This window comes from Heterodontus francisci, chromosome 19 (genome assembly GCF_036365525.1).
Source record: "Heterodontus francisci isolate sHetFra1 chromosome 19, sHetFra1.hap1, whole genome shotgun sequence".
Taxonomy (NCBI): Eukaryota; Metazoa; Chordata; class Chondrichthyes; order Heterodontiformes; family Heterodontidae; genus Heterodontus; species Heterodontus francisci.
Genome location: NC_090389.1, coordinates 79729121 through 79754714, shown reverse-complemented (window position 1 = coordinate 79754714; position 25594 = coordinate 79729121). Strand labels below are relative to the sequence as shown.

General features: G+C 42.1%; 1 protein-coding gene across 3 annotated transcripts in view; it reads left to right on the top strand.

Moving 5' to 3' along the window:
• usp4 (ubiquitin specific peptidase 4 (proto-oncogene)) overlaps positions 1 to 25594 on the top strand; it is a 126432-nt gene that overhangs the window by 81658 nt on the left and 19180 nt on the right. For all 3 annotated transcript variants that reach the window (XM_068052080.1, XM_068052079.1, XM_068052078.1), the window contains 6 exons: positions 3098 to 3192; positions 8689 to 8889; positions 14786 to 14892; positions 20327 to 20578; positions 21470 to 21540; positions 24017 to 24132. In XM_068052080.1, the coding sequence (XP_067908181.1) occupies positions 3098 to 3192; positions 8689 to 8889; positions 14786 to 14892; positions 20327 to 20578; positions 21470 to 21540; positions 24017 to 24132 (842 nt within the window). The remainder of the gene's footprint in view (positions 1 to 3097; positions 3193 to 8688; positions 8890 to 14785; positions 14893 to 20326; positions 20579 to 21469; positions 21541 to 24016; positions 24133 to 25594) is intronic.

The window sequence follows — 25594 nt, the reverse complement described above, 5'->3', positions numbered from 1 at the left end:
GAGTGCCAGCCCTCTGCGTCAGTAGCTCTTGGGGCAGGGTGGGGCGGTCCTTAATAGGTGGATAGGGCTGTGAAGAAGGCATATGGGGTGTTAGCGTTCATTAGCAGAGGGATTGAATTTAAGAGCCGTGAGGTGATGATGCAGCTGTACAGGACCTTGGTAAGGCCTCATTTGGAGTACTGTGTGCAGTTCTGGTCGCCTCATTTTAGGAAGGATGTGGAAGCCTTGGAGAGGGTGCAGAGGAGATTTACCAGGATGTTGCCTGGAATGGAGAATAAGTCTTACGAGGAAAGGCTGAACATTCTAGGCCTCTTCTCATTAGAAAGGAGAAGGATGAGGGGTGACATGATAGAGGTTTATAAGATGATCAGGGGAATAGATAGGGTAGACAGTCAGAAACTTTTTCCCCGGGTGGAGCAAAGCGTTACAAGGGGTCATAAATTTAAGGTGAAGGGTGGGAGATATAAGGGGGATGTCAGGGGAAGGTTCTTTACCCAGAGAGTGGTCGAGGCATGGAATGCCTTGCCCGGGGAAGTTGTTGAGTCAGAAACTTTAGGGACTTTCAAAAGGCTTTTGGATAGGTATATGGATAAAGGAGAATGATGGGGTATAGATTAAATTGTCCTTGACAGAGGACAAAGGATCGGCACAACATTGTGGGCCGAAGGGCCTGTTCTGTGCTGTATGTTCTATGTTCTATGTTATGTAAATCCATTCCAAATAGAGGCTTTTGCATTCTGACAGACTCAGTGCGGTTGGTAAAGAAAATGATGATGCCATGAATCTTTACAAGTTATGTACTGGTGTGATAGAAAAGGGAATGCAGACTTGGAAAGAAAGATGTTGAAATATATTTTCATTTTGTTAGGATTAGTCTCAAGTTCCTCCTGTTAAGTCTGGTATTTCAACAAAATGTATCAACCACTGTTTCTACCCCAAATGCTCAAATTGATATGAAAATGCAAGCACCTTTTGGAAAGCTGCTGTCGTGATTGTTTTCTCTTTATTTCCCCCACGCCACTTAATTGGCTTCTGCCAGCAAAATGCAGTTTCTGGTCCCACCACCCGTCAAAGCAGGGTTGACCCACTTTCAGCCCCGGCAAAGTTGCGATCTTTGCTTTGGTCTCTATCTAATTCTTCGAACCACAATTGGATTTATTTTAAGACCCTGAATGAATCAATTTATAGGATCTGTTGAATAAATTGTTCAAGCATTTTAAATTCATCTGATTCTGTACTTGTGTTTCAACTTGTTTTTTATAATCCAGAATTTATTAACGAAAAACATTTTAGGGCGGTATTCCACTATTTTAACCTTGGTTTTGTAAATTTGGCTACAAAGCTGAAGGAAATAGTGCTAGACAAAAGTTGAAAAATGTGGAACTTGGCAGTTTATTTTCCTGTGGTTTAAGATGTACTTCTGGAATTGTGTAACTACTTTTGTAACTAAACAGAGTTCTCTAGGTTTTTTTTTATTCATTCACGGGATGTGGGCGTCGCTGGCCAGGCCAGCATTTATTGTCCATCCCTAATTACCCTTGAGAAGGTGGTGGTGAGCTGCCTTCTTGAACCTCTGCAGTCCATGCGGGGTAGGTACACCCACAGTGCTGTTAGGAAGGGAGTTCCAGGATTTTGACCCAGCGACAGTGAAGGAACGGCGATATAGTTCCAAGTCAGGGTGGTGAGTGACTTGGAGGGGAACTTGCAGGTGGTGGTGTTCCCATGTATTTGCTGCCCTTGTCCTTCTAGTTGGTAGAGGTCGCGGGTTTGGAAGGTGCTGTCGAAGGAGCCTTGGTGCATTGCTGCAGTGCATCTTGTAGATGGTACACACTGCTGCCACTGTGCGTTGGTGGTGGAGGGAGTGAATGTTTGTAGATGGGGTGCCAATCAAGCGGGCTGCTTTGTCCTGGATGGTGTTGAGCTTCTTGAGTGTTGTTGGAGCTGCACCCATCCAGGCAAGTGGAGAGTATTCCATCACACTCCTGACTTGTGCCTTGTAGATTGTGGACAGGCTTTGGGGAGTCAGGAGGTGAGTTACTCGCCTCAGGATTCCTAGCCTCTGACCTGCTCTTGTAGCCATGGTATTTATATGGCTACTCCAGTTCAGTTTTCGGTCAATGGTAGCCCCTAGGATGTTGATAGTGGGGGATTCAGCGATGGTAATGCCATTGAATGTCAAGGGGAGATGGTTAGATACTCCTTTTTTGTTGGAAATGGTCATTGCCTGGCACTTGTGTGGCGCGAATGTTACTTGCCACTTATCAGCCCAAGCCTGGCTATTGTCCAGGTCTTGCTGCATTTCTACGCAGACTGCTTCAGTATCTGTTGAGTTGCGAATGGTCCTGAACAGTTAGACTGCTGCACTTTTCCAATTTACTTAATATTTGAAATTGAACTGGAAATGTCAAGGATCTTTTTGTGTTAAGATGTGTTACTTACCATGCTTCACGTGAGATCCTGATACAATTCTAACTTCCAAATGGCTCAGTAATTAAATAGACCATCTGGACGTTGTATTATTAGCTGATCTTACCCAGTAACAGTGATGAGAAAGTAATTGACCTGGCATACAGTTTTGGTGGTGGGTGGATGTAGAGGATGCTACAATCAGGGCTTCCATTTACAATTGTTATCCGCTGTGCTGGTTTAAAAGAATTGTGCTTGTGCAGTCATTGGTTATCTATGGTTATCCAGGTGACATTCAACACTTGGGCTCTTGCATGAAGGATCACGAATTGGGGAAGTACTGCTGGTGCTGTGGAATTGCAACCCAGCAAGTATTGTCTCACTGCCTTCATGGGAGATGGGGAGTTGATTATAAAGAGAGAATGTTCAAGCGATTTGTCTATCCTCAGGTGGCACTTACAGGGAATAAGAACTACCAGAACTTGTTATTCACTCACCTATAACTTTAAGTTTACCCAAACATCTTCACTATTAAAAGTTACTATTCTCCAAGTATTAAAAAACTCATCATTTCAATGTAATAAGTAAGGACAATGTCAAACATATTCTTTGTAATTTTATTTGATCTCATGATGTAATTATTTTATAGCTTCAAAACAAAGCTATGTGTAACTCCTGTATATTTCTTCAGATGGTAGTCACCGATGTTTATAATCATCGGTTCCACAAAACATACCGACAAGACGAAGCCTTAAACCACATTATGGACAGGGATGATATTTTTGTGTAAGTATAAAAGCCATCTGTTTCCACTCTCAATTTTCCATGTTGGAATCATAGAGTCATCGAAAGTTTTAAGACACAGTAAGAGGCCACTTAGTCCATCGTGTCTGTGCCTGCTGAGAAACACTCCCCTATTCTAATCCCACCTTCCAACATTTGATCCGTAGCCCTGCAGCTTACGGCTCTTGAGGTGCATGTCCCGACGCCTTTTGAATAAGTTGAGGGTCTCTGCCTCAACTACCCTTTCAGGCAGTGAGTTCCAAACCATCACCACCATCTGGGTGAAAATTATTTTCTTCATCTCCCCTCTAATTTTTCCACCAATCATTTTAAATCGATGCCCCCTCGTCACTGACCTCTCTGCTCAGGTGAATGGATCCTTCACCTCCACTCTATCCAGACCTCTCAAAATTTTGTACATTTCAATCAGATCTCCCCTCAGCCTTCTCTGTTACAAGAAGAACAACCCCAGCTTATCCAATCTTTCCTCATAGCTGCATTTTTCCCGTCCTGGCAACATCCTCGTAAATCTCATCTGTATCCTCTCTAGTGCAATTACATCCTTTCTGTAATGAGGTAACCAGAACTGCACACAGTACTCAAGTTGCGGCCTAACCAATGAGTTATACGGTTCCAGCATAACCTCCCTACTCTTGTATTCTACACCTCAGCTAATAAAGGAAAGGATTCCATATGCCTACTTAACCACCTTATCAGCCTGTCCTGCTACCTTAAGGGATTTGTGGACATTCACTTCAAGGTCCCTTACTTCCTCTACACTTCTCAGTATTTTCCCATTAATCATGTATTCCTTTTGCCTTGTTTGACCTCCCCAAATGCATCACCTCACACTTCTCCAAGTTGAATTCTATTTGCCACTTTTTTGCCCATCTGACCAGACCATCAATATCCTCCTGCAGCTATCCTCCTCGCTATCTACCACACGGCCAATCTTTGTGTCGTCTGCAAACTTCATGCCCCCTACATTTACGTCCAAATCGTTAATATACACCACAAAAAGGAGGGCACCCAGTACTGAGCGCTGTGGAACGCCACTGGAAACAGCCCTCCAGTCGCTAAAACAGCCATCAACAGTTACCCTTTGTTTCCTGCCACTGAGCCAATTTTGTATCCACCTTGCTGCATTTCCCTGGATCCCATGGGAGTTTTTTTTAACCAGTCCAACATGTGGGACCTTGTCAAAAGCCTTGCTAAAATCCATGTAGACCACATCAACTGCACTGCCCTCATCTATCTTCCTTGTTACTTCAAAAAATTCGATCAAGTTGGTCAAACAAGATCTTCCCTTAACAAATCCATGTTGACTGTCCTTGATTAACCTGTAACAGTTTATCCTGTCTCTCAGAATAGATTCCAATAATTTGCCCACGACTGAGGTTAGACTGACTGGCCTGTAATTATTCGGTCTATCCTTTGCTCCCTTTTTAAACAGAGGTACAAGGTTAATAATTCTCCAATCCTCCGGCACCACACCTGTATCCAGTGAGGACTGGAAAATGATGGCCAGACCCTCTGCTATTTCCTCTCTTGCTTCTTTTAACAGCCTAAGATATATTTCGTCTGGCCCTGGTGATTTATCAACTTTCAAGGATGCTAATCCCATTAATACTCCCTCTCTCCCTATGTTTATCACATCCAATACTTCATACTCTTCCTCCTTAACGACAATATCTGATCGTCCCCCTCTTTTGTGAAGACAGACGTATTAAGAACCATACCAATTAGAGCATGGCTACCTGACCCGAACCCGACGGGACCCGATGACATGTGTCGGGGTCGGGTCGGGCACAGTGACAGCCAGGACTTCAAGGTGGGAAACACTCCGCGCTAGTCTGCAATGAGCGATTCCATCCAAGGTAGAGCACAACCTCTTCAATAAAGTTGATTATATTCCAGTGGTCGGTTCGGGTCGGGCGCGGGAAAAAATGCAAGGACTCTGGCCGGGGCGGGTTTTATTTGCAGACCTGAGCAGGCCTTTAATACCAATATCTTCAGCTCCTACCCATAGGTTACCTTTTTGGTCATTTATGGGCCCTACTCGTTCTCCTTCGTTATCCTCTTACTCTTAATGTATTGATAAAACATCTTTGGGTTCAACTTGATTTTGCTTGCCAATATTCTTTCATGCCTTCTCTTTGCTTTCCTAATTTCCTTTTTGTTTTCACCCCTCCACTTTCTATACTCTTCTCGGCTTTCTGTAGTATTGAGTTCTTGGTGTCAGACATAAGCTTTCCTTTGCTGACCTATCTTACCCTATAGGCTCCTTGACGTCAATGGGGCTCTAGATTTGGCCGCCTCACCCTTTTCCTTTGTGGCAACATGTTTATCCTGAACCTCTTGAATCTCTCCTTTGAATGTTCTGACACTGATTTTCCTTCAAGTAGCTGTTTCCAGTCCACTTTCGCTAAATCATGCCTCAGTAAAATTGGCCTTGCCCCAGTTGAGAACTCGAGCTCCTGTTCTATCTCTGTCCTTTTCCATAATTATGTTAAAATGACTGAATTATGATCACCACCACCAAAGTGTTCTCCCACTGCCACTCCTTCCACCTGCCCATCTTCATTTCCTAAAGCTAAGTCTAAAACTGCACCCTCTCTTGGACTTTCTACATACTGGGCAAAAACATTCTCCTGAATGCACCTCAAGAATTCTGCTCCCTCAATTCCTTTCATACTAAAACTTATTCCAGTTAATATTGGGGTAATTAAAATCCCCTATGATTATTGTCCTATTGTTTTTGCACTTCTCAGAGATTTGCCTCCATATCTGCTCTTCTATCTCCCTCTGACTGTTTGGGGGTCTGTAGTACACTCCGACCAGTTTGATTACTCCTTTTTTGTTCCTTAGCTCAATCCATATAGCTTCATTGATGAACCTTCCAACATATCATCCCTCCTCACGGCTGTAATAGTTTCCTTGACCAAAATTCCCACTCCCCCTCCTTTCTTATCCCCCTCCCTATCGTGTCTGAAAACACTGTAACCAGGAGCGTTGAGCTGCCATTCCTGTCCCTCCTTAAGCCATGTTTCTGTAATAGCTATACCATCATACTGCCACGTGTTTATCTGTGCCCTCCGCTCATCTGCTTTATATGCTATACTCCTTGCATTGAAATAGTTACCCTTGAGCACTGCCAGACTCTTTTTTTGTTATTTTCTAACCTTTGTTTCCTCTGTCTTCCAGACTCATCCATTAATTTTCTGCCTTCCATTTTAATTTCTGATTTTGTCCCAGCTGAGTCTACCCTCAGGTCCACACCCCCCTGCCAAGCTAGTTTAAACCTCTCTCAACTGCACTAGCAAAACGTCCCGCAAGGAACTCCGTCCCGGCTCTGTTCAGGTGGAACCCATCTGGCCTATACAGGTCCCATCTCACTATTTCACTGCAAAATCATTATATGCAACTTTTATACATGAATTTGGAATTGAATTTGCAGAATGGTATATCAATACATCTAATTAAATGCCGCACTGCCACATTGACATACAAATGGCCTTGTGTATTAAGCAGTGACACTGTCTTTTCCCCAGAGCCAGTCCCAATGTCCCAGGAATCTGAAGCCCTCCCCCCGCATCATCTTTCCAGCCACGCATTCATCTGTCTTATCCTGCCATGCACTGGGAATAATCCGGAGATCACTACTTTTGAGGTCCTGCTTGCTAATTTCTTACCTCACTCCCTAAATTCTGACTGCAAGACCACATCCCTCTTTCTACCTATGTCGTTGGTTCCGATGTGGACCACGACTGCCAGCTGTTCACCGTCCCCCTTCAGGATGCTCTGCAGCCACTCAGTGACATCATTGACCCTGGCATCAGGGAGGCAACATATCATTCTGGATTCACGCCCGCAGAAATCTCTGTCTGTTCCCCGACTATTGAATCATTTATCAATATGTCTCTTCCAGTCTTCCTTGTACCCTCCTGCGCAGCTGAGCCACCCATGGTGCCATGGATTTGGCTGTGGCTGCACTCCCCAGGTGAAGCATCACTTTCCTCAGTATTCGGAACTGAATACCTGTTGGAGAGTGCGATACACTCGGGTCTCCTGAACTACCAGCCTGATTCTTTTTGACTATCTGGTGGTCACCCATTCCCTCTCTCCCTGCATACTGTTAAGCTGTGGGGTGACCACATCTATAAATGGTGACAGAAGTAATTTGTAGCTCATATTGTTTATATCAATGTTCCTTCTAATTTTTCTTTGTTGTGTGCAGCCTGTTTATTGTCTGCACAGTCCCTTTAAGGTTGCTGTACAGCCTGTTTGGTGCACTGTGTGGTATGTTCTGGATTGCTGCATGCCTATGCTGCTTAGTGCAAGCATTGGTCTAGATCTTTGCAGGCTTTAATTTTGCTTTGTGGAAAACGCTTTAACAATTCATGAGTCGATAAAAAAGTGCATTAACTTTAATTAGTTAAAATTTAATATTTTTCAATTGCTTTGTGAAGAATATTTTTATCTATAACTAATAGAATATTTACTTATATCTAACATCAGAGGTGATTCCACAATTAGACAACACTTGCTGAACAATGCTGCGTGTGCTAAGAATTGCACTAACAACCAATGTAAGATTATCAGTCGAGCTCGCAATATGGCTCACTTACACTTGCTAGAAGCTACATATATTCATACTCAGGGACCTGTCCTCTGCAGGCAAAAGGAACGTGTCCAGGCGTTGTGCCTTTTTGAATTAAACAAAGTGTGGAGGACAGTAGTTCCCTGGTGCATTCTCCATGGCAATGCCTCAATCAATCAGAGTCAACTTGCCAACCAGTCAGCATCCTTCTCTCATGCAGTATAGATTGTTGCTCCCTTTGAAATTTGGCATTCTTGCATCTGTCCTGATAAGTGCAGGATGAGAAGCTTCGACAACGTGTCTCTCTTTTTCAGCAATGCTAAATAATATTTTCTAAATCCATTGGTAGGTTACCCTAGTGATTTTAGTGGGGTATGTGAAATTGAGCCATACCAACCAGGAAACACTCAATTCGAACAAAAATCTAACTAAGTTAACTATCTGTGCAGGGAACAATATATCACAGGGTTGTTTCTAGTTCTTGCTATCCAGTGCCCTTAACTGAAGTGTCTTTTGAGGACAGAGGTGATTAGTTGGGCCTTGTGCCACCAAAGGTGTGTCAGTGCCAGTGTGAGTTGAGACCTTTTGGGTGGAGCCTTTTTATGAATCTCATGGCAGAGAGTATAATGTACCTTTTGTTTTTCTTTCTTTCTGTCTTTAAGGCATCCTCCAAACTACTAGAGTGTTCCCACAGCTGGTTAGCAAGTTTGAGAGTAGCTTGGAGACAACTCCTTGCTGTAGTAGCTCAACATAATGCTGAATTGTGGGGGGATAAAACCTAAGTCTTGCCAGTCAATTCTACGATATAATGTTCTGTAACTGTTTACATCTTTGTGTTCTTTATTTCTATATGAAGTTTATTTTCTTGCAGCTGCTGATCTCTTCCTTGTATTTTACAGTTATGAGGTCCCAGCTGTTAGAGAAGAAGACTCTGAAAGTTCAAAATGCATCAATCTACCAGTTTACTTTCGTGAGAAAAGAATGCGATCCTCAAGTACACCTGCTGGCACTATTCTATTTGGTCAGCCTTTATTGGTCTCTGTTCCCAAGGATAATCTTACTGTGGATAACCTGTATGAACTAATTCTAGCACGAATTTCGTAAGTTTACTAATATCATTTATTGAAATTGGGGGGGGAGGAGAAATCCTTCGAGTGCTATGTTTTGCTCAGTTTGTTTTTACACACTTGAACAGAAATGTCATTTTTGTTGTGATTCTAGTGTTAAAAGCCCTTTATAGTTGATGGGCTCCTTTTAAAATAATTGACCATTGTTACATCTCTCTTCACAATTGCATAAATGTCTGGCATATTAACTGTTATTTATGAATGTATAAGTTTCCAGTTCCTGATGAGTGTAGTAGTGTTGGTCTGTTTGTAGTGGTAAGCTGCAGTTCCAAATACTTCATGTTTTTAAGTTGTACAGGCATTTAAGTCTTCAATTGCATGTTCACTCATCAGGGGAAAATGAAATAGTCAACAGTCTTTATATAACTCTTCATTGAAAACTGTCGGCGAGACATTGGTCGTCTCAATTTCTCTGCCCCCCCTCACTCACTCTAACCTTTCCCCCTCTGAACTTGAGGCACTCCGTTCTCTCAGGTCTAACCCCGACATGGTCATCAAACCTGCAGACAAGGGTGGTGCTGTTGTTGTATGGCGTACCGACCTCTACCTTGCAGAAGCTCAACGCCAACTCACGGACACTTCTTCCTACCTCCCTCTGGACCATGACCCCACCACCGAACATCAAGCCACTGTCCAGAGGACTGTCACTGACCTCATCGCCTCTGGAGATCTTCCCTCTACGGCTTCCAACCTCATAGTCTCACAACCCCAGACAGCCCGCTTCTACCTCCTTCCCAAAATCCACAAACGGGACTGTCCCGGCAGACCCATTGTTTCAGCCTGCTCCTGCCCCACTGAACTTATTTCTTCCTATCTAGACTCTGTCTTTTCTCCGCTGGTCCAGTCTCTTCCCACCTACATCCGTGACTCTTCTGACGCCCTACGTCATTTTGACAATTTCCAGTTTCCTGGTCCCAACCGCCTCCTCTTCACTATGGATGTCCAATCGCTCTACACCTCCATCCCCCACCAGGATGGTTTGAGGGCTCTCCGCTTCTTCCTGGAACAGAGGCCCAACCAGTCCCCATCCACCACCACCCTCCTCCGCCTGGCTGAACTTGTTCTCACATTGAACAACTTCTCCTTCAACTCCATGCACTTCCTTCAAGTAAAAGCTGTCGCTATGGGTACCCGCATGGGTCCTAGTTATGCCTGTCTTTTTGTGGGATATGTCGAGCATTCTTTGTTCCAGTCCTACTCAGGCCCCCTCCCCCAACTCTTTTTCCGGTACATTGATGACTGTATCGGTGCCGTTTCCTGCTCCCGCCCCGAACTAGAAAACTTTATCAACTTTGCTTCCAATTTCCACCCTTCTCTCACCTTTACATGGTCCATCTCTGACACTTCCCTTCCCTTCCTCGACTTCTCTGTCTCCATCTCTGGGGATAGGTTGTCTACCAATATCCATTATAAGCCCACTGACTCCCACAGCTACCTCGACTACACTTCTTCACACCCTACCTCCTGTAAGGACTCCATTCCATTCTCCCAGTTTCTCCGTCTCCGACGCATCTGCTCTGATGATGCTACCTTCCATGACAGTGCTTCTGATATGACCTCCTTTTTCCTCAACCGAGGATTTCCCCCCACTGTGGTTGACAGGGCCCTCAACCGTGTCCGACCCATTCCCCGCACCTCTACCCTCACCCCTTCCCCTCCCTCCCAGAACCGTGACAGGGTTCCCCTTGTCCTCACTTTTCATCCCATCAGCCTCCATATCCAAAGGATCATCCTCCGCCATTTTCGCCACCTCCAGCGTGATGCCACTACCAGTCGCATCTTCCCCTCCCTTCCCCTGTCAGCATTCCGAAGGGATCGTTCCCTCCGCGACACCCTGGTCCACTCCTCCATTACCCCCACCACCTCTTCCCCGTCCCAGGGCACCTTCCCCTGCAATCGCAGGAGGTGTAATACCTGCCCATTTACCTCCTCTCTCCTCACTATCCCAGGCCCCAAACACTCCTTTCAGGTGAAGCAGCGATTTACTTGTACTTCTTTCAATGTAGTATACTGTATTCGCTGCTCACAGTGTGGTCTCCTCTACATTGGGGAGACCAAGCGCAGACTGGGTGACCGCTTTGCGGAACATCTCCGCTCAGTCTGCAAGCAGGACCCTGAGCTTCCGGTTGCTTGCCTTTTCAACACTCCCCCCTGCTCTCATGCTCACATCTCTGTCCTGGGATTGCTGCAGTGTTCCAGTGAACATCAACGCAAGCTCGAGGAACAGCATCTCATCTACCGATTAGGCACACTACAGCCTGCCGGACTAAACATTGAGTTCAATAATTTCAGAGCATGACAGCCCCCCATTTTACTTTCATTTTTAGTTATTTTTTCTTCCTTATTTTTACATTCCTTTTTACATTTTTTACAATCTTTTTTTGCATTTATTTCATTTCATCTTAGTTTGTTCAGTTTGCTTACCCACTGTTTTTTTTCAGGTTGTTTTTCTTCAGGTTTGCACTTGCTGCTGTTCAATATTCAGTGTATTAACACCTAATCTGTACTAATGCTTTGTCTTTCAACACACCATTAACATATTGTTTGCCTTTTCTCCGTGACCTTTTTGGTCAGCTATTTGGCCTGGTCCAATCTGCACCTTCTCCTTTGTAATCTCTTGCCCCACCCCCACCTCACTTGTTTATAATCTGTGACTTTTCTAATATTTGTCAGTTCCGAAGAAGGGTCACTGACCCGAAACGTTAACTCTGCTTCTCTTTCCACAGATGTTGCCAGACCTGCTGAGTGATTCCAGCATTTCTTGTTTTTGTTTCAGATTTCCAGCATCCGCAGTATTTTGCTTTTATTTTAGTCTTTATATAATAATGTGGAACAATTTTTTTTAATTTGTTCTAAACTTGTGTACAATGCCGTTATTGTCTATCTGTTGGTGCCCTGACAATTACATGATTTGCTAGCCTATAATCAGCCAGTGGATTATATATAAACCAGACCAGGTAGGTGTGGCAGTTTCCGTTCTCTGAAGTGAACCACTTGGTTTTTATAACAAGCCAACTGAACACAAGAATTAGCAGCAGGAGTAGGCCGTTCGGTCCCTTGACCCAGATCTGCCATTTGATAAGATCGTGGCTGATCTGATTGTGGCCTGAACTCCACTTTCCTGTCTGTCCCCCCTTGACTCCCTTGTTGATCAAAAATCAACCTAACTCAGCCTTGAATATATTCAATGACCCAGCTCCACTGCTCTCTGGGGAAGAGAATTCCACAGACTAATGACCCTCTGAGAGAAAAAAATTCTCCTCATCTCAGTCTTAAATGGAAGTCCACACATTTTTTATCTGAGTCCCCTAGTCCTAGACTCCCCCACAAAGGGAAACATCCTCTCAGCATCCACCTGTCAAGTCCCCCTCAGGATCTTGTCTGTTTCAATAAAATCAGCTCTCATTCTTCTAACTGCTTTCACAGTCGTTTTTCGAATGCTCGCCCACAAAATACCAGAGTTACTGAATTCAGTTTCACAAATTGCCATGAATATATCATCTCTGCATTGCCAGTTCAATACTATAACCGCTGTACGACTGTAACCAAATATCTGACATGCATGAGGATCTGATTAGTCAAGAGCAAGGCTGCTGGTTCTCAGATTTCAGAGAAAATTGAATGAAATTGCAGATTGGTATGCTTCGACCACTGGCAAAATCCCATAAACCATGTATTAAAATCAAAATTTTACTGATTTGCTGTAAACCAAGGTTCTGCTTACAAGAATACACTTGTGCCAATAATTTTAAATTCACCAGTTTTTAAAAAGAAAATTACTGGGACCTAATTAGCACTAAGATACTTTAATAGTCCCATATTTTTATAATGTAAGGTACATCCAGTTTCTCTGCAGAGCCTGCTCTCTTGAAATTTAAGTAGGCATTGAATATTTAAATTTGCCACCTAGCCTCCAAATATTCCTGTCACTGTTGAGTCAGACTGTTATGAATAAATTAGTTGATCAAAATGATTTGTTGGGACCACAGAGATAATCACTTTTGAAAAGCATCATGGCCAGCTTTGAAAAATGGAGAACTGAGTATGGTTGACTATTTAAAAAGGTGTGCATTTAACATGCTTTGGACTCGCTACGCATGCAGTTAGTTACTTTGAACTGCAGTTACTGTTATGCAGGCCAATTGTGCACGGCAGGATTCCATAAACTCCAGCAAGATGAATAACCACATAATCTGTTTGGTTGTCTTGGTTGAGGAAGGAATGGTGGCCAGAGAAATTGAAGGCCTCCTTGCTCCTCCTGTTATCAGATTTTTACTATCGACTTGAGCTAATCGAGCATGTAAACTGGGTCTTGGCTTAGCATCTGGTCTGAAGGACAGCAGCTGCTACATTCTAACGTCAGCCGAGATAAAGCATGGAGTCGCGGAGTGGGGCTTAAGAGTACAATTTTGGGAAGGAGGACACTTGATGACTAGAAGGACTTTTTATTTATTCCAAGCTTTGTCCCAAGAGTGCAGATGGAGCTTGTGAGATTTGGTCCACAGTGTCTCCCATCTCCCAATCTATATAGTGTTCACAAACCCAAATTTTAAGAAATTTCCTTTCAGAAACCATTCGTCTTTGACCCTGTAGTGCATTCTCAGCAGCTTCCTTCACAGGACATTTGTAGCAGAGTTTTGTCTGTTTGTTTTGTCCATTGCAATGCAGCTTAGATTTCAGGATAAGTGTAACAGGATTGAGATGTTTGTGTACTATGTCCACTTGAATGTGGGGGAAAAACATCCATGCAGTTTTGTTCTTCCAAACTTGATGTCTGCAGAAAGCATTTTGGTATTTAATGTAGTGATTGATCTGGGTTTGAGTGTTAGTCTGTCCATTTATCTGTATTCACTGTGTTTGCTTGTTTAAGCCGATGGGTGGAGTTTGAGTTAAAAGGTAAACTAAAACACACAGCTTGGATCTTCTCCAGAAAACACAGTAGCTGCTATGAGGAGACATGTACTGCAATCGTATAAGAACTAATATAATTTAAAGAGCTGTAAATAAACCAGTTTGTGATTTCATACAAGTGTGATATCTGCAGTGCTCTGAGATAAATCAGATATCCAGCAACCCGGCATAAACATAACATGTAACACTAGGGAAACATACTGGTGGTTACAGATCAGTGATAATGGCGGAACAGCTTGAGACAGTGAATTAGATTGACCAGTGCAATTCTATTGGGCCCATTCCCATAGCTTAGTGACACTGCTACTTTGTAGCTAGCTCGCTGCCATGATCTGGAAACATCCCTGCAGGCTGGATGATGATGTCTTTCTAATTACTACACTGCAGCCATATAGCCATAAATCTCATCTACAAACCATTTTTTTAAGTTGCAAATTAATTTTGTGATCCATATTACAAAGTGTTCTGGTGAATTTTTCTTTTAAAGAGATCAGTCCCTTGCCTCCTCTGAGAGAGAAGAAAATTCTAACCAGGAGGATTATGTGGGCCATTCAACTCAACAGACACTCAGTGCTCCTTTTGGTTTGGCATCTGGAAATAGGTGTGACCAAGCATTTTACTCTTGCTTGGTGTTAATGCACAAAGCCAGTTAAGTTTAGAAAACTGGTATCTGAATGTGAATATCAGCAGAGACCAAATTTGCTGTTACTTTTGAATGGCCATTAAATGTGACACCCTGGAATTAAAAACAGAAAGTGTCGGAAATACACAGGAGGTCTGCCAGCATCCGTGAAGAGAGAAACAGATTTAATGTTTCAAGACTGTCACCTTTCATCAGAACTGGTTCATTTTAAATTTTAACTGGGATTCCAATTAAAGCATATTTTACTTCATATTGTAAACTTAACATAATTGGCCTAGTAAAAATACATCAATTCAATTTTCTTTTTAATTTCAGCCGGTACGTGAAACAAACGGGCAAGGAAATGTGTGAAAGCAGTAACTCTGGAAGCCAGAACATAGACAATGGCCCGTCCAGTGAGCCAAATGGTATTAATGGTGAAGGTACTGTTAGACTATTCTGCATTAACCTAGATATATTTTACAATGTGACCCCTGACAACGCAGAGCATGCGCGGAGCAATCGCAGGTATCATCAATGCATGCCCCGAATATTTGCCAGCTTTCCAGTATGAGTGCGCACATGATGTCACCGCGCAATGATATCCTCACCCATTCACCCATCTCCATTCACCCGAACAGTACCCCGCTCTCTCCCACCATCCCTGCTTCATTTGCTGCTTCACCCTGCTCGATCCCCACCATGCCTTCCCTCAGCCACTCGCTCCCGGCCCACTGGCCGGTCTCCCCGCTTCCCGCCTCTCAGCCATTCACTCCCGCCCTCAACGTTTTTTCCCCTCTTCCCCCCCCTCCTCCTCCCCCCAGCTGCTCACTTCAGACCTCACCACTGCTCCCCACCCACTGCGGCCAATTGTTCCCCGCTTCCCCACCCACCTCGCTCTCCAGCCGCTCGCTCCCTGCTTCTCCCACCCACCCCCCACCTTTCCAGCTGCTAGCTCCAGGCCACGCCGGTTCCTTCCTCTTGGCCACTTGCTCCCACGTTGCCTTGTCACCCCTCGTGGCCCACCTTGCTTCTTCGGGAGGCGCAGCTGGGAACAATCAAACATGGGAGCGAGTGGCCAAGAGGAGGGAAGTGGCGCAGCCTGGAGCTGGCAGCTGGAGATGGAGCAGGGGAAGCAGGTAGCGAGCGGCCAGAGAGCGGGGTGGGTGGGTAAGCGAAAAGCGGGGAGGCCTGGTGCGAGTTGTGAAGTGGGGTGGGGGAGAAGACTGGCCGGTGGGGGGTGATGTGGGCGGGAGGAGCGCAATGGCAGAAGGGAGCAAGAGACTGTTGGTGGGATGAAGGCGGCGGTGGCAACCATTGAGGGGATTTTCGGGTTGAATTTGTTTTTTTTGTGATAAATTGCGCAGAGCCATCTTTATTACTGGCAGCTGCCTGAGATGTCGCAGACAATGATGTTTCAGTAGAAGAGGCTGCATTTGCACATGTGCTATTACTATGCCACCTAGTGGTTGCCTTGTCAGCCAATGCAGCCTATATTGGATAACAAACAGGATATCTAATTCTAAAAAGCAGTAAGATATATAATTTGTTGAGGTAGCAAGATGAAATGTGTCTTCCCAGAATGTTGTGTCTTCCTGTGATGAAAATTGTATCCATTGACTGGGAGGCAATAACAGTTACTGCATGAGCAGCTTAGTTTCATTGTCCCTGCCATTCTTCCCTAGCCCCGATGAAATTAGACACTCTGAGGCGCAGTATGGTGTAATACATTATTCTGCCAGCACACTGGTAAAACTTTCGGCCTAAACATTAAATTAATTCAGTTTTTTAAAATGTTTTGTCAGTCCAGATTGAGAAATTTTACTCAGCAATAGAGATGATGGAAAACTGTAGTTGTAAGGAGCCAAATGGGACTGTTCCCACGAGAGCAGAAGAAGCAAAGAGATTTAACAAAGGATTTTAAAATTCTCGCGTTTTCAGGGGAAGACATCTCCTTTGGCCTTGGGAGTCTTTGATGAGGGGTCATCAATTTAAAATTCAGTGAGCAGAGAGATTTTGAAAAATTTCTTTACTCTGAGAATTATTGGAGCATGTAATGCTTTGCCACAGGGAATCATTGAAAGAAAGAAAACTTGCTTCGGGGAAACTTGGAATCGAGGGATATGGCGAGCAGGCGGAAAAGTGGAGTTGAAGCCTAAAATCAGCCATGACCATAGTGAATGGCAGAGCAGGCTCGATGGGCCTTTTGGTCCACTCCTCCTATTTCTTGTGTGTTCTTGCCGGCACAAACAGTGCTTTTGTACTTTTTGCTTCTGCTTGAACTAGGATTAGTCTTGTTCAAAAGCGAGTCTGGCTGGTAATTTTTTTTTCAAAGAAACAACTTGCATTTATATAGCGCCTTTCATGACCTTAACATCCTAAAGTGCTTTATAGCCAATGAGATACTTTTGAAGTGTAGTCATTGTTTCACATTTTAAAGGAAAGCTGAATAAATGTTTGAAGCAGAGGAAAATGCAAGGCTATGCCTAGAGTGTGGGCAGTAGGAATAGTTTTGGATTGGGTGAAATACATGACATCTGTGGTTTACGTACATTTTTACACACCATTTGCATGATGACGATTGGCTTTTTGTATGTTTGAACTGAAGTTGAATTCATATTTGTGTTTATAGTGTTACGATCCCATTAGGGACCGTTAACAACAATTTTTAAAAAAGTCAAATTCCCAGTTATTGCTGAAAGAATTATTCCACAAGATTTCACGTTTTAAACAAAAAAAAATTTACAAGAGTTGAACAAAGAAAATCGCTACTAACAATTTGGAAACACATATTTTAAGCTTAAAATCTGAACAGAACATGTATACTTCAAGCCCAAATGTCAACAGAACACTCCAATTTGACTGTTGCCTCTACCCGAAGAAGTCCCCTATACGTTACAGGATCTTAGCAGCTTGTTCACTTCTACTGGGACCAATCCAAAGTGTACCACAGCCGTTAAGAATTCACTTCGATTTTCTTAATTCCTTAGCTATCTTCTGAGGTATCAGATCTCCCGAATCTGGACTTCCCAGCTTGAGCACGGGCCTTACTCAAAAAAAGAAACACCCCTGGTTCCCAATGGCCTCTTTGCTCCTGAGTCCAACTGGCTTCCAAAAGCCAACTGCTTGTCTGAAGCCAACAACTTTTCAGATGCCAACTGACTGACTGTGTCAGCAAGCATACAGATCGGAAACCCAACAGGCACCCCCTGCATCATTTATCTTCATAGCAATGTGGGATGCCCAGATAGCAATTTAAACTAATTATTTCCAACTCCAATCTTTTTGTTCTGGGAAATCATATGACTAATTTAAACCCCTGACTGAGACAGCTGTAGACAAACCGTCTACATCAAGAAGTTCAGAGAGGTTCCCATTGTGTAGGGTCTTCACGCTTCCCTATGATGACCTTACTAAATAAACATGGGGGTCTCTTTAATTTGTAGCCACCAGCTTCTCAAACCAGGTGTTTTCATGTGTGTTGCTTAAAAAAATTCAATTCCCAAATTGAAAATTACTACAAACCAGGAACCAAGTGATCGTTACAGTAGCAATCTGACTCCTTTGTGTGTCTGCCGTGGCTCAGTTGGTAGCACTCTTACTTCTGAGTCAGAATGTGTGGGTTCAAGTCCCGCCCCAAGACTTGAGCGCAAAAATCAAGCCTGATTCTCCATTGCAGTACCGAGGGTGTACTGTACTGTTGAAGGTGTCTTCTTTCAGATGAAGCTCAACTAGTCTTACTCCACTGCCTTTTTCCATAGCCCTGCAAATTTTTTCTCTTCAGATAATTATCCAGTTCCCTTTTGAAAGCCATAGTTGAATCTGCTTCCATCAAACTCTCAGGCAGTGCATTTCAGATCCTAAATACACACGGCATAAAAAAAAATTATCCTCATGTCATCTGTGGTTCTTTTGCCATTCACCTTAGATCCGTGTCCTCTGGTTCTTGGATCCTTCCACCTATGGAAATAGTTTTTCCCTATCTGCTCTTCCAGACCCTTCATGATTTTGAACACCTTTATCAAATTTCCTCTCAATCTTCTCCTCTAGGGAGAACAGCTCCGGCTTCTCCAGTCTATCCACATAACTGATGTGCCTCATCCCTGGAACCATTCTCCCTCTCTAATGCCGTCTCATCCTTCCTAAAGTGTGGTGCCCAGAAGTGGACACAGTACTGCAGTTGAGGCCAAACCAGTATATTATAAAGGTTCACCATAATCTCCTACTGTCTTTTTCCACTTTCTCAACTTTCCCTGCCACCTTCAGCGATTGTGCACATAACACCCCCAGGAACCTCTTCTCCTGCACCCCTTTTAGATTGTATCTTTTATTTTATATTGCATCGCCTCGTTCTTCCTACATTCTTCCTACACTTCTCTGCATTAAATTTCATCTGCTATGTGTCCACCCATTCCATCAGCTTGTCTATGACCTCTTGAAGTCTATCACTATGCTCAGAGTTCACAATGCTTTCACGTTTTGTGTCAGCTGCATATTTTGAAACTGTGCACTGCACATCCAAGTCTAGGTCATTAGTATAGATCAAGAAAAGCAGGGGTCCTAGTACTGACTCCTGGGGAACCTCACTGTATACCTTCCTCCAGTCTGCAAAACAACTGTTAACCAATGCTCTCTCTTTCTTGTCACTCAGCCAACTTTATATCCATACTGCCACTGTCCCTTTAGAGCCCATGGAATAAACTTTGTGACCAGCTGATGTGTGGCATTTTATCATATGCCTTTTAGTCGTACAGGTGCACCACATCAACCGCTTTACCCTCAAAAACCCTCTGTCACCTCATCAAAAAAGTCAATCAAGTTAGTTAAACACTATTTGCTTTTGACAAATTTCTGTTGGCTTTCCTTAATTAATCTACATTTGTACAAGTGACTGTTAATTTTGCAGATTATCATTTCTAAAATCTTTGTCACCACCAAGGTTAAACTGGCAGTCCCGCAACTACTGGCCTGGTCCTTGCACCCGTTTTTGAACAAGGATGTAACATTTGCAATTCTCCAGCCCTCTGGCACCACCCCTGTATCTAAGGAAGATTGGAAGATTAAGGCCTGTGCTTTCACAATCTCCTCCCTTAACTTCCCTCAGCATCTGCGGATGCATCTCATCCACACCTGGTGACCTATCAACTTAAAGTACAGCCAGCCTTTCTAATACTTCTTCTTTATTTTTAGCCCATCCACTGTTTCAACTACCTCCACTTTCACTATGACTTTGGCAGTGTCATCTTCCTTGGTAAAGACAGATGCAAAGTACTTAAGTACCTCAGCTGTACTCTCTGCCTCCCTACATAAATCACCTTTTTGGTCCCTAATTGGCCTCACTCCTCCTTTTACTATTTATATGCCTATAGAAGACTTTTGCATTCCTTTAATATTACCTGCTAGTTTCTTCTCATACTATCTTTGCTGGTCTTATTACTTTTTTCATTTCCCCTCTGAACTTTCTATATTCAGTCTGATTCTCAATTGTATTTTCACCCTGACATCTGTCATACGCATGCTTTTTCTGCTTCATCCTATTCTCTATCATCATCCTGGGAGCTCTGGCTTTGTTTGTCCTACCTTTCCGCCTTGTGCGAATGCAACTCCAAAATACGTGAACCATCTCCTTTTTAAAGGCAGCCCATTGTTGGATTACAGTTTTGCCTGCCTGAGACACTAAAGGCTAATGATTGTCTTGAATAAGCATTTAGTTGAGGGTGCTTTAAAAAAGAAAGCACTCTATTTAAAGGACAAATGTTTTTAGGTGGTACAGTAATGCTTTGAAAATTCATGTTAGAAACTGAGTTTTGTGAATTTGTTTGTTTTAAGACTTCTAATTTCTTCTGTCTGCTAATTTTTGTGTTTTACATTCTTTAGGTGAGGAGGAGATGGATCTTCAAGATGTAGTGGGAGATAATGTAGAAACTAGTTCTGAACCTGAAAACAGCCAATCTGACAGTTCTGCAGCTGATGAGAATGATAAGATGGAAAATGGGCCCACCAAGCACACCACCAAAGAAAATACACAGAACTGTAAAAAGAAACTATTCAACTTCAGTATGGTGAATGCCTATGGCACCTCAGATTTCAGCTCTATTACAGAAGATGGGGCATTTCTCAAGTTAAGCTGTAAGTCACACAACATTTAAGACAATGTTGAACTGAAAATATGAAACGAATGAAACAAAAAAGCTTGTTCAAGCCCCTTCTTTCTACAGACCGTATACAATTATGCTTATCAGAACTCCTCCCAACTCATTAATTTCCTGAGGGCGATGCACCTAAGTTTAATCATTAGGACATGTTGCAAAATATTATTCAAATGCATTACTTTTTTTTATCAAGGAACTTCTGAAAATCCAAGTAAATTGCATGCAATGGATGGATCTTGTTCAGTAATCTAGTTCCCACCTCAAAAGATTTCCAATAGATTTGTGCAAAATATCCTGTTGCTGCTAAAATGCATCCACTATCTTATCACTATAGTTGTTTATTTTCATAAATGAAACTTGCTTGCCAAGTTGGTCTAATAACACATGTTCTTGATGAAAGGAGAATTGTTACACTATTTAATTTACAATTTAGCAAATTCTAAGCTTGCTATTTTCTCCTCTTCCACCACCTCCCATTCTGGTGCAAAAAAAATTAAGCATGTAAATTTGGCAAGGAAATTTGAGCAGCTAAAACTTTACAAGTAGGCATAACTTCGTTGTGGGGAAATTCTTTTAATGAGTCGTCAGATTTTGTGCAGATAATCTTTCCTCTCCCATATTCTAAACCTAAGACTCATTTTGCCTATACTTGGTTACATTAAAATTTGGTGTTGAAGTTGCACATTTAGGAATAAAATTTGTGATTGCAATTTGCTAGACATAGGTCATAAATGTGATGCCTGTGGTACATTTTATTTTTATATGTGACCATAAGCACTAAGCTAGACAAAGCTTGCTTGAAGCTTAATTTTATTTTGCTGATTTTCTGTTGGTGTGATTCATATGGAAACATTTTGTTGTTCTCCAGCACATTCCACAGTTGCTATAGACTGGGATCCTGAAATCAAAAAGATGTATTATGATGATCAAGAAGCTGAGGTAGATGGATTTTCTTACTTTTTAACCACCATAACAACATATTGCATTTAATGTAGCTTAGAGGTAAACAAGGAAAAAATGCTTAAGAGACAGTGAATGAAAAACTGAGACTCCCCCTTTTTTCTTTCAAACATTGCATATGTAAAAGCTTGATGGAAGTACCTGTGGGATAAAATTATTTCTTGGAAGTACTTAAAACTTTACATTTAAAACATCTCTTGAACAATATTGTGGTTTGGCCAAATTGAGCAGTGTCACTGAATTTTGTGCATAATGGCCTTAATCAGCCAAGAGATTCATTTTTAAAGGATCTGCTTTTTTCACATATGGGCATGCAGAGCAGGCTCATTGTTCAGACTCAATTGTGTTACTGTAAATATTCTAGTAAATCAGACCACCAATGAACAGATCACAATTAATCATTTGAAATGGAGCCGGTAATCACAGCCTTGAAGGCCACAAAATTAATGGTATTTGCATTTGAAAAAAAGAGATTGCATCTTCTATAACTTGACATCACCTGCCATTTTATCTTGATCCACAGTTAAAAAAAAACTGAATCCTTTGCTACAAATTTACATGATCTAATATTATAGATTCATAGTCATTAACGGCATGTTACAGAAGGAGGCCATTCGGCCCATTGAGTCCATGCCCACTCTCCATGGAGCTGTCCAGTCAGTCCCACTCCCCCGCTCGGTTCCCGTAGTCCTGCATGTTTATTTCCTTCAAGTGACCATTCAATTTTCCTTTGAAGTCATTTATTGTCTCCATTTCCACCACCCTTATGGGCAGCGAATTCCAGGTCATTACCACCCACTGTTTTATTAAAAAAAAAAAAATTCTTCCTCATATTCCCCTGCATCTCTTGCCCAAAACCTTCAATCTATGTTTCCTCGTCCTTGTACCATTAGTAAATGGGAACAGTTTTTCCATGTCTAACTTAATTAAGTCTGTCATTATCTTGTACAACTCTACTAAATCTCCTCTGTTCTAAGAAGAACAACCGCAACTTTTCCAACCTAACCTTGTAACTAAAATTCCCCATCCCTGGAACTATTCTGGTGAATCTCCTCTGCATCCTCTCAAGGAGCCTCACATCCTTCCTGAAGTGTGGTGACCAGAACGGGACACGGTATTCCAGTTGGGGCCTAACCAGAACTTTATAAAGGTTCAGCGTTCTGAAAGTATATAAACTAAAACTGTGTAGTCCATCTATTGAACAATTAGCCAATAAGTCACTAAGATATATTGTCAGTTTGAATATTGAAAAACTATTTCTGGTGCAATTATCAAAATCAAAGAAGTTATCAGTTGCAAATGAGTATCCAGTGAACATTAAAGCATCAAAGGTATTTGTGATCAGTAAAGAACATTAATTCTATCTTTCTTGCTTAATATCTTTACTCCCAGATTTTTACAGGGGAAGAGAATTAAACAAAAGGTTTTTTGAGTCTGGAGGTACATACCTGTCATCAGCTGTCATCAATTGGCTACTCAAAAAATTGATTGGTAGTCTTTCCATTCCTGTCACTGATGAGTAGCAGAGATTGATTTCTGATCCTGTGCTATCAGTAGCCTTGCCAGCGATGCCCACATCCCGCAAACAAATTTTAAAAAAAAAGACAATTTGTGTACCTAGTCGAAAATAATGATATGGGTATGGATTGGATATATGATTAGCAGGCAACCACATGCAGCGATACATTTTCTGAGTTGTGAAATATTCTTTGGTATTTTCAGAATTTCAAGATATAGAAAGTAAAGAATGGCAAACTTACTTTTATATAGCATCCTTCACACCCTGAGGTATCCTGAAGTGTTTTAGAGCCAATGAATTATTAGTGACACTGCTATTCTGTACTCAAATATAGCAGCTAATTTGTACATAGCAAAATCTGATTTTCAGGTTTAAACTCCAAGCTTTGGATCACTGAATTACTTTTAAATTTTAAAAACCATGATGAAGGACTAAGGCCCATAGTGCCAGTCACTAAAGTACTGATTACTTTGTTTTATCTTCTAATATTTTTGATGATCTGCACTAAGGGCCTCAGCCTTTCATCATGGCTTTTTAACTTAAAAAATAGTTGCTTTGTGACAGTCCGGCTCTTAAATGAAGGATAATTACTGGTTGAATTGCATTTGGCTGCTTGCAAAGCTCCCTCCTCCCCAAATGGCAGTTTGATCAGGTTGACATTCTACAGCTATTGGCTGAATGGCTCCTGTGTGAGGGGAAACTTCAAAATAAGTGGAAATAAATAATTTCTGGGAGTGACTTAGTGGTGTAATCGAATAGCTAGATTGTTAACTGTTCAAGATTTACTTTCATAATTTAATACAGTGATCTCATTTCTTTGTGATCTTGTTTGTGTTCACCTAGGAAATAAATTTGGACTAAAGAATCTTATAAGGATAGCACAGTTGGAAAATATATTGTGAAATGAGAATAATTTACCTCTTGTCACTTCTGCAGGCATACGAAAAGCATGAAAGTATGTCACAGCCTCAGAAGAAGAGAAGTTCAGTTGCACTGAGAGAGTGTATAGACTTGTTTACAACGATGGAAACCTTGGGAGAGCATGATCTATGGTTAGTACACAGTATAGCTGATTTTCCCGCCCTCTTTTTTTTAAAAATCCTACCCCATCCCCTTTAGTCTTTCCCAGTGTTTTTGTACTTAAGTGTTGTGACCTTTCCTCTACTGGGGTGGGGTGGTTCAAGTCTGAGTTCAAGTGCAGCTTGTAATCAGCTGAGGGGGCAAGATTTTGTAGTTTGGCAAAAAGGCAAATTCAAATAATTGCTGCAGAGTGACGTCAACCAATCATCCAGTGAGCCACCAACGGTCAGTTAGGCGTCATAAGTGGATAGCAATTTTGTTTCAAACTGTTATGTGAATACAAGTTTACTGTATACTGAGAGCTGTAATATATTTATGTATCTTAGATAAGGTTTGCTGTTACCATGTCTTTCACGTTAAAAAAATTTTTACGCAACTACATTATGTAACTTGTGAAGAATTGCTTGATTTTATTAGCCTTTTGTTGTCTTCATTTTTCTGCTCATCCAGGTGAGGGAGGTTGGTCCGAGGGAATGGTATTCTTCCCATCTCTGGCAGTTAGTGTCCCACATCAGGTATAGCACAACCAGATTATGAGGAAAGCTTATTCTATTCTGACCCACCATGCCTCAGCACCAATCTCTGAAAAGCACCCCTTCCTACGTCAGTGTGACTTTCTTTTTAATTTTCCATATCTGCTACCCACCCAGTAGCCCCATGTGAGATTGCCAGTTAGGAACCTGGTCAGGACTGCTGAAATTTCCTTCATATAGGAAGGAGCCTTGCAACCAGTAGTCAAAAAAGATTTGCATCCCAATAGTCTAAGCTAAATTGGACTCTTGGTCCCAGAGTTGAAAAGCCAGTGTGCCAATCAGTTTTTCCATGTTAAATTTTAAAAATCTATTTCTGGTTCTTAAAATTTGACAAAGATATTTTTAATGTTCGCTTGAAGCAGGGCAACAGTCATTCTAAATAGTACAAATGGAAACTTTCAAAACGTAATGTTTTTGGTAGCCTTCCCTGAATTCCACCCTAGCACAACCATCTTAGAAATATAGAATACATTGTAAATGCAGAGCTTTGTAAAACAAAACATTATATAGTTGTCCTTAAAAATGCAATTTCTGAATGGAAGTGGAGGATTCCTTAGAAATGAGTAAGTCACTGTCTTCTGATCCAGGCTGTTAAAAGTTCAAAACCTAATCTTGGTTGGCATTTTAACTGGTTACTGTCGTGGGAAGGAGGGGAGCTTGGGTAAACTAAAAGAGTAAAATTAATAGCGATGCGTTTCTTTATTATAAACAGCACATTGCCAAGAGTCAATGTCTATTAAGTCTTAATCAGAACAACTATTTTATCAATCCAATCCATTTAAACTGTTGTGGAAACGCTATTCTACAATATCTCTGGCATAAGACGGTCTTATATTTTGAGTTAGATTAACAGATTCATCTGCAGGATGTGGTCCTGCAGAGTGTGTTAAGGGAGCTAGGT